This window comes from Meleagris gallopavo, chromosome 2 (assembly GCF_000146605.3).
Source record: "Meleagris gallopavo isolate NT-WF06-2002-E0010 breed Aviagen turkey brand Nicholas breeding stock chromosome 2, Turkey_5.1, whole genome shotgun sequence".
Classification (NCBI taxonomy): Eukaryota; Metazoa; Chordata; class Aves; order Galliformes; family Phasianidae; genus Meleagris; species Meleagris gallopavo.
The window spans coordinates 25219320-25228996 of NC_015012.2; the positions used below are offsets into that span (position 1 = coordinate 25219320).

Genomic DNA, 9677 nt, shown 5'->3' on the forward strand with positions numbered 1-9677 from the left:
ATCATTAAGAAACAAACCATCCAACTCAAAAATTCAGAAACAGTTCCTTTCAAGCCAAACTCACGGTTAAACAAAGTAAAAGAAATCCAAAGATGACCCTAATTCCATTTTGCCGATAGTTAGAAACTAGCACAATATTACTACAGGTTTCAAGATGAATCAAATTTTCTACCTTTCTATGCAGGTAGTACTGAGTATGATGAATAGGATATACCCAATCTATTCCCATGCAGCTCATATTAAAACGTTCCATAGCAATAGCCAGTCTCCAAGAATGAGAGCTGTCTTTATTTGAATGGCTCCAAAGTTAGCATCCTACAAAAGCAAAGATGATATCTCCCTTGATGTCACTGTTGTTCCAAGAGAAGCAGCTGAGGGAACTGTGATTTTTCAGTCTGGAGAAGAGAAGGCTCAGGGGAGACCTTACTGCTCTCTACAACTGCCTGAAAGGTGGTTGTAATAAGTGGGGGTTGGACTCTTCTCCCAGATAACCACCGATAGGATGAGAGGTAATGGCCTTAAGTTACACCAGGGGAGGTTGAGGTTGGATATTAGGAAAAAATTCTGCTCAGAAAGTGAGTTGAGACATTGGAACAGGCTGCCCAAAGAAGTGGTCAAGTCACAGTCCCTAGAGGTGTTCAAGAAATATGTACATGTGGCACTTAGGGATATGGTTTAACAGGCATGGTGGTGAGGGGTTGACAGTTCAACTCTATCATCTTAGAGGTCTTTTCCAGCCTTAATGAGTCTATGAATTCTATTAATTCCTCCTTCGTGGTAATGCAAACTGATATACACAATCCGGTGAGCCTTTACAATAACGCTGCACACTAACTAATCTTAAAATTCTGAAAACCCAACTCTTTCAGCCTGCATTCCTGTAGGAGGTTCAGTTGACCACGTCTACCCAAAAAGAAACAAAAAAACCCAACACAACAAACCACATGTGCTGATAAGGAAAAAACATGCAGAAACCTATTACAAGCAAGCTTTGTATTAAGGACTGCATAAGCCATAGATGTTAGAAAAATGTTAAAGCTTGAACTTCTAAGTTATCTACCAATATTTATACATGTATTATGCCAATCTAATCAGAGGTTAAGTGAGTACTTCACAGCACAATGACTCCAACATTCCAACTGATGCCAAGAGGATTCAAACTGTATGCTAGATTGCAAAATCAAATTATATAGGAAATTGTAACACTGACACTTCAAAACAGGAAAAGATCTCATACCTGTACAATATCCCAGTTCATTTCAAATTCTTCTTTCACTTTATTGCCTCCTAGACTTTTTACTGGCTTTCCTTCAGGAGATGTAGCCGATTTCATCTTTTTTAAAGGTGGTTCATCAAATGCAAAATCCTCCTCAGATTTCTCATGTTTCACTTGATTTTCTACTACAGGAGCACTTGTTGAAGGTTTTTCATCGCTCTCTAAAGTCTTTACATTCATTCCTTGGAATGGACTGACTTCAGATTTTTTGGGCAGTACAGGCATTTGCTTTAAAGTGTTCAATTTACTGCGTACGTTTTCTTCCTTAGGCTTTTGAAGTTGTATCTTATTATCTTCTGCAGGAGCAATAGGCATCGATACATCCTACCAAGAAGATGAGAAACTGTATTAAGCACTGCCTGATGTAAATGAGCTCAACAACATTCCAATTAAAAGCACAGAAAATGTGAAACCAGATATTTTCTCCAGTGATGTCTGTCTAGCAGGGAAATGCCAAGATAGACATCAAGTGACATGAAATATTCCTTGTGTGGAAGAAATGAAAAGAAAAACATACCAAACAGAGCCATGATTTGCAAGATCAAATTTAACTATCTGGACAAGATTTATTCAGGGCTCTCCTTCAGAAGATATTGACCTACAGTGCTTACCTGCACTAATCTGAACAAGACTGGGAATAGCGTGGCAAGGAAGCACACTTCCAACAGAATATAGGGTGCAGTACAGGGACTGGAACTACGGTTTGGTCTGCTAAGATACTTTTTAGCCTTAAACAAGCCACACATTCATTCCTGAGAGATTTTTAGGGTCTGAGAACGTGTTTCTCAATATGCAGCATATATCAAAACATTCACTAATGTTAATATAAACTAAAAGGACTAGCTTCTGTCATGACCTAATCTAACTCTTTATATTAAACTTTGACAATAGAAACAAATTTCTGATAGCAGTGTATCTTATATTTATCATAACTTCTATTTTTACTGAGCTGAACAACCATGCAAAGAAACTTAAGTACAGGCCTTCTTTTTGTTGTGGCCCTGAGCTGGAAAAAACATAGAAGATACCAAAGATAGAAGACAGTAACCAGAGACAGTGACATTAGAATGTTTAGGTTTTGATATAGAAAGAATAGGGGTTTTTATTTATTTCTGTTGTAAAAAGAGAACTTCATAGAGACCAAGTCAATAACCAGCAGCCAAAATTTTAAAGGACAGGCCTTTAGATTTGGAATACAAATATGCAAGAAAGCCATGTTTGTCATACAGTGTTCAAAGTAGAAGTGGAATCAGATGATCCAGTCATTCAGTCAGGCAACCAAATGAACCAGAGTTGGAAAAATTCTGATTATGTTATTTGCCCTCCACAGACATTAAATTTTTCTTGCTTGCAGATAGACACTCACCATTTCCTTTTTTATTGCTATCTTCTTGACTTTTTTCCCAGCCACTCCTGACCGTGGAGCAGCAACTTTTTTAGGTTTTACTTCATTTTTCTTTGGCAACCGAGGTCTCTTGGCAGCTTTGCTTTTTGGCTCCCATTCCTCTTCTTCCTCCTCTGATTCAGAGCTCCTGGAAAAATAAACAAGTAAATAATACTGTTAGTTAGATGAATAGAAAGTACATAAGAAAGCCCATCTGGGTGCTTTCTGATATTAAAGAAAGTGAACAGGAAAAGAGAACAGAAAGGAGGCAGACTCAAAGAACACAGGTCTTCGATTCTGTTGCAGAGTTAGTGGCTGGAATAATTCATCAGGTTTTCCTGAAGCTGGTCACTAGCATGCGTACACATTTGATTCTGTTTGGACAACTGGTCCAAACAGTTTCAATTCAGTTTCACCCTATCATCACTGTAAACACAAAACAGAAAAAGTAATTTGTGTTTTACAACTGAACAGAAGCTTTATGAATTAATTTTATCCAACCCCCCAGAAACTGAGTGTTATTCTTATTCTACCACTCAAGCTTAGTACAAACCTTTGAAGAAAACTATTGTAAACATATATGCAAAAAAATAAATACCAAAGAAAATATTTATAATGCATAAACAACACACACACACAAAACCAAAAAACCAACAAACCCACAATCTAAGAAAGCAGTAATCTTACGAATTAAGAAATGAGGGTAGTTCATCAGCTTCTGATGTAGGAGCTTTGGCTTCAGATTTCACCCTCCTTGGTAGAGATGTCATCTGAAACAGAGCAGAGAAGAGAGAAATCAAACATTTGGTTGAAGTTAGCCTCTTATTCAGCCCTTTAATTCCCTGCCAAGTGCGTCCTTACAACATCTTCACCAATCAAAAATGTATTCCAGAGTAAGTTCACATTTCATAGTATCCAAGAATTCAGGCCACAGCAGCAGACATCCAACAATGATTTCAACTAAGCCAATAAACAAACCAGCACTAAATTATTTTTCTCAATTGGAAATAATTATTCCAGCTGCATGCAAAGATACCCTAGCAAAATGAATACTGGTTCTCAGACGTATAACTGTGTGTTATGTACTATGCCAGTCCTGCCTCCATCAGTCTTCTAAGAAACAATAAAAATAAGACCTAATAATGTAAGCTAGCATATGGTTTTGATGTGAACAGTATTACAAGAACATTTTCCATTTAGATCTTGAATTTCATCTTTAAAGACTAGCTGTTACTTGTGTGTATATTAAAAACAAAAGTTCCTTGTATTCTTCGTAAAGCAGTTCCAGAATTAAGTTATTTAAGTGGCACTTGTCAGCACCATAGCAGAAGAACTATTGGAGGCCTATATCAATTAGCACAAGCTATTAGCTTGCTTGCAACATACAAGTACGTAGTAAATATCAGAGGCAACAACAGGTCAACTCTCTTGTGCTGTTTCATTGACTGAAATGCTATTGTGTGAATGGTCACAACACAGGTATATCATAGGAAGACAAATCTCCACTGAACACACAAAAAATTACTTTAGTACCTTACTAGCCTTCTGCTGACTTTTCTTCTTCACTTCAAGTCCTGAGACAACTGGCAATTTCACCCAGACGCTCTGCTCTCCCTTTTTCTTTGTTCTTCACAGTCAAACAGTTATTATCACAGACCTGAATTAATTATACATTTCTTCCCGTTACCTCAGGGGCATGAAAATAATGTTTCCATTTTATATTATATTTTAATCTGTGAAAGGAAGAATCAAAAACATTATTCAAGTTTGCAAAACTGAGATTTCTAGAATTAAGTAATACATTAGTCAGATGGATTTCTGATTTTGCAGGCGCATGGATGCTTTTTAGAATGGTCAAATTTTGCAGTTCTTTCCATTTTCAAACTGATATTCACTAGAATACACTAGATTAAACATATCACTATCAGTCAAGCTCCTTCAGCTAATACAACTAGTATTTTGTGGTGTTCTAGGCAATTTTTTGAAGGTAGTAACCAGCTTTTAAACAGTCAAAACAGCTTCTTCATGATCACTCCTTCACCACAGGGAGGAAAAAGAAACAAATCTGAGGTGAGCATTCTCTTTAGATAACACTGCTCTTTTGACTTCCCTGCAAGTTTTGGTCACTCAGCACATTACCTTAATAGTTTTGAGCTTGCTCAAAAGCCCCAGTAAAAGGAAAAACTCATTTGGATTACCTTTTTTTTTCCTGCTAGTATTTCCCTATCACCTCAAGTGTCCAAGAGCCAGGTGTCTAAGCATCTCAATATTTGTATTCTACACTAAGGGCAAAACTAAAGTTTTAACTACTTCTTGTCAGTTAAGTCTTTGACTCTTGGTGTGAGCACAGGAATAGGAGATGAGCTTCCTTTTTTTTTTTAAAAATTGAAGCCAGACATTTTCCATGTTCTTCATAAACAGATTAGTATTTGCTCCTGCATGCTTAAGTCTTTATCCAGCACAGCAAGTGAAGCAGAAAAAATACAGCAAATATATATATATAAAAATAAATATATAAAAATATAATATATATATTATAAATATATTATAAAATATATAAATATAAATATATTATAAAAATATATATATAAAAAAAGGGGGGTATAAGAAAGCATGAAATAGAATAGAAAGTGATATGCAATAAGGCTAAGTTTCTATGTAACAATTCAATGTTTATTTTTCTTTTGCTTTTGATCTCCTGAATTTTCCATTTACAAAGTATTTTGACTGTTTTCTCCCCGTTTAATGCAATCCTTCACAAAACTGGAGAAATATCAAATACATGTGGCCAGAAGATCAGATCAGCACAGAACCTGTCCTCTGCCCCACTTATCAGTTCTTAAATACAGGTCCTGAGATAGGACTCGGATAGATTCATAATATTTAATTAAATAGTAAAAGTTTAGTTATCTACTAGATTTTCTACCATAACTTGTTCCTGAAGGTGTTTGTACATTCATTTAAAACTAATTTGGACTAACATAAGTTGTGAATATTAAGTACAATACTTATTTCTAAATAACTCTCTGTGAAATAGACAAGCTATGGTCAGAAAGTAAAATAGAATTATACGACTCTACAGCTCAAAGTAAAAGCTGAATACCCTAGACCATCAAGGGTATCAGAGCATGGGGTATCACCAAGGAAAAGGTTGGGATACTTCAAGGTGAGCTGGGGTCTAATCAAAACCAACTCCTCTTCTAATAAACGTATACACCAAACTAGCTATACTCCTAGAAAAATAATCTTGTCATTGCTACATATATTCTTTCGATTTGCATAGAATCATCTTTTTAAGTCCACAAACGTACTTGTGATTCCAAATTGTCAGACAGCTGTCTGCTAAATTTTACTCCTGAGCTGCCTGCACTAGAGTGTACTAACACCCACAGTTAATGACTAAGAAAAACAGTCCTTCTGTGATTCACTGCAGAGGGAGGCAGGGAAGACAAGAAAGCAATGAGTCTAAATGCCACTGGTGATGATGAACAATTTTATTATTTTCTTTTTAAGCTTAAGCTTTTTTTTTTTTGTAAGTGAAGCAAGGCAAGAAGACTCAAGAAACAAACACATATATTTCACCAGGGTACCTAAACTGCACAGACTAGACAACAAAGCACTCACAAGCCACTGTCTGCTCTGTTCTCCATTACTACTTGGACGTGATTCCCTGTGTTCCATGAAGTAGACTTCCCAAGACAAGTGAAAAAAAGTTTCTGTCCCAAATGCAGAGCGAGTTAGGAAGGGCTTCATTCACCCCACAGCGCACTGGAATCAAGACAGCATGAAGTTGGCCTCTCTTCTATTATTATATTCTCTGGTTAGGCTGACCTCAGTGGCAAAACTGCCTTAATGACTTCCCTCTCTGTAGCCTCCAGCTAAGCGAAGGCAGTTTCTAACTCAGCAAAGAAACTATAGCTTATACAGAAATGTATTCCTTGCCCAAATCCAAAAAGCAGGAGAGCCAATTACACGGCTGACTTCTTGAAAAATGAAGAGCAGAATTTATGACAGAGAGAAGTCAGAACAAATGTTTTTCCACCCTACCTGAGCCTCTGTTAAGTGTTGCTGTACCTTATGGCAGGCGCTTGGAGTGCCTGGAATTCCTGGCACTGGTCTCCCATATTCAGCACCCACAGAAACTATCCAGCAAGGCACACAGGGAAGTTAACCACACTGTGTACCATTTCACTGGCCTGCCATTCAGTGTTTTGAACTCCTACAACTTGGTTCTAGCAGCTCTCCCTAGCAGCCAAAGCCAGCAAACCTCCAAGTGATGTTTGTTAGCATATTATTTCTAGTTATTTTATGTGTTTGTCAGAAGTTTTGTGGTGATTAAAAATGCTCTTCCCTGAGAAAAAGAGCTCTTAACAACCATCTCACCAACAGTATTTTTACATAAGTTTAGAGCCAGAAACTTCTGCCTTACACAAATACTTTAACACCTGTCTGATTTCATTTCAGATCTGTCCCTGCACAATAGGCTGAAATCATACACAGAACCTTCATTCTCCATTCGAGGATATCAGTACTCTTCTGCTTACCCATTTCCCTATTTTTCATCTATTTAAATCATTGCTATTGTAGAGAAGTATATTTCCCTGGTCATTCTTTTGTTCCCACCACTTCCATTCTCTCCACAGAATGCACAGCTCCACAAATTATCAGCTATCCCAATGGCTGAAAATGGGTAGCTTCTCCCTATCTGACAACTAAGTCTCCAAAATAAGGCTAATGTAGTTCAGAGTTGGGCCATACCAGGAACAAAGAGAAGTGACAGCATAGCTCTTAGTAGGCCCCACTCTACAGAAACCTAGTATCAATTTGCACAAAACATATAGCAGGCAAGTAACCACTGACCTGCTTTTAAATTGCAGTTGTAGGCAGCCTGTAGGGTAGAAGCAGCCTAGGGCTATAAGGACATTATTTTGTTAAAGGGCAATCCAGGTTTCATTCAGAAACTTTAAAGGGATGATATTCTTTCCAGTCTCTCTATTCATGCAAAGATACAGCCCATTAAAAGTAAATTTCATCGAATGTGAATCCAGGTGGCATAAGCAACTATTTGTAAAATAATTTAAACTCCTAACAATTAGAATCAGATGAAAAAGCCTCTCTAAAAAAAATAAAACCAAAACACTAATTTAAAAAAAAAAAAAGCCAACAAAACCCATCACTACCACAAGGCTGTGTAGCTCAACTGCCAGAGCTACAACTTGCAAAATCAGAAATTGCTCCACTGATCCTAACAGACAGTGATATCTTCTACAGTGATACCTTTCCTATCTTCTAAGGAAAAGAGTTGTAGAAAATATTCTACCTTTGAAGCATGATCAAGCAAACGTCATCATAGTAGGCTTACATCTCACAGCCTTACTACACAAAGTGACATAAGCACCGCATAAAGAGAAAGAGAAATATAGATGATAGAAGATCTATACCAAGATCAAAGACAACAAGGGCACTGCACCTTAAAACCCAAAGTTTTTTCTACCTGAAGGTACAATATTTACAAAATAAAGTACTAAAAGCCAAACATACACTTGGAATTTTATTCCAGGACCTGTGAAAAGATCTTCTCCAGCAGAAAAGAACACTACTGAAGCTTCTAAAGTTTGAATTCAAACTAACACGTTCTTTCCAGGAAGGAAGTCTGTCTGTCTTCTCAATCTGCTGCCTCCGATTTTGTAAGGTGAAGAAAATGCAAGGATAATAACATTTTACATGTTAACTTAAAGCAAAGTAGTCCTGGCCAACCAACAGCTTATTATAACACCAGGCATCTGGAGCAGGACAGAAAAAGCACTACAAATCCCACATGACAAGCGGATTTCAGACCATTATTAGCAGCAGCAGCAGAATGGCCCTCTCTGATAACCCTATGGAGGCTTTAACAGTTGGATTTTGCTCATCATTTTAAAGCATCTCCATTGCATGCTAGCACTAAGATGAAAACACAATGTGAGCATACAGTCAAGCAACAAAGAGGAGAAAATGAGGCACGGACCAGCGGTAAGGAATCACCCTGAAATTGTTCTGTGCTCCACAAGGTTTTTGTCACCTTTAACAACTGCGTTGTACTTCAAACATAAACTCAACTTACAGCGATCCTCCTGAGGCCAAAACCTTGGAGAACTGCCAGGAGTACTGCACAGCAGAGCTGGCGCAGCAGATTTCCAAAGACTTTTTCTCCTGCACAAAGTCGGTCAAGGCTACCTAGGAAAGGGATCAGATGCACACTGTGGGGGCTCCAGAGCCACCTGGAAAGTTAAAGCCAGAGACAGACACGCATAAGGCACACACATATAGAAAACAGTCCTCAGCGCTAATCACAAAAGAAAAGGTGTATGACTGCTAGGAGATGCAACAGAAGTATCACCACAATGGCAACACGTAAAGGCTACACCCTAAAGGAGTACAATTCACCCAGACCTGTCCGCCTCAATCCCAGGGACATGAGGGACATAAAATAGTGCTGTCATTGAACTGGGAGAGGTGCCTCGGCAGGAATGCCTGAGCACCTCCGTGTGCTTACCAGACTACACACAAGCAGGTGACACCAGCCCAAGCAAGGCTAGGGGGCGCTGTTCTGCTTCAGGACAGCAGCCGGCAGCGTGTTAGCGGCTTCCTCCAACTCAGCAAAGCAGCCATAAAGCAACACTCCCGTTCGGTTTAGTTTAAGGGGCTGCCTTATTTCCTAAAAGACAACGAAGCCGTGCACCTCTTCCCTTTGGCAACGACCGCAGAACGTGTGACCGTGCCGCGTTACCGTACGCCAAGCACCAGCGAGCCGTGAGCAGAGCAGAGTCGGTGCTGTCAACCACGAGCACCGCACCACTGCTCGCGGCCCGTAGACGCCGCCGGGTTCCAAACACCTGCTATGCACTCGGAGCCCAGCTCTCTACCCCGGAACCACCTCCCGCTGCTGGCCGGGCGCATCTCCCCTCCAGGAGACCCGAACAGCGGAACAAAGGAGAACCTTCCGGGGCGAGCGAGGCCCCCGGGGCCCACAGGCCG

At 39.1% G+C, this 9677-nt stretch overlaps 1 protein-coding gene across 1 annotated transcript in view; it reads right to left on the reverse strand.

The window, feature by feature from the left end:
- Positions 1–9656, reverse strand: part of SRBD1 (S1 RNA binding domain 1) — a 124076-nt gene extending 114420 nt beyond the window's left edge. The window contains exons 1-6 of the mRNA XM_010706778.3: positions 9196–9656; positions 8764–8920; positions 4194–4393; positions 3348–3430; positions 2643–2808; positions 1238–1600 (exon numbers count right to left, since the gene is read on the reverse strand). Coding sequence (XP_010705080.1) covers positions 1238–1600; positions 2643–2808; positions 3348–3430 — 612 coding nt within the window. The 5' untranslated portion in view covers positions 4194–4393; positions 8764–8920; positions 9196–9656. The remainder of the gene's footprint in view (positions 1–1237; positions 1601–2642; positions 2809–3347; positions 3431–4193; positions 4394–8763; positions 8921–9195) is intronic.
- Positions 9657–9677: the final 21 nt, after the last annotated feature.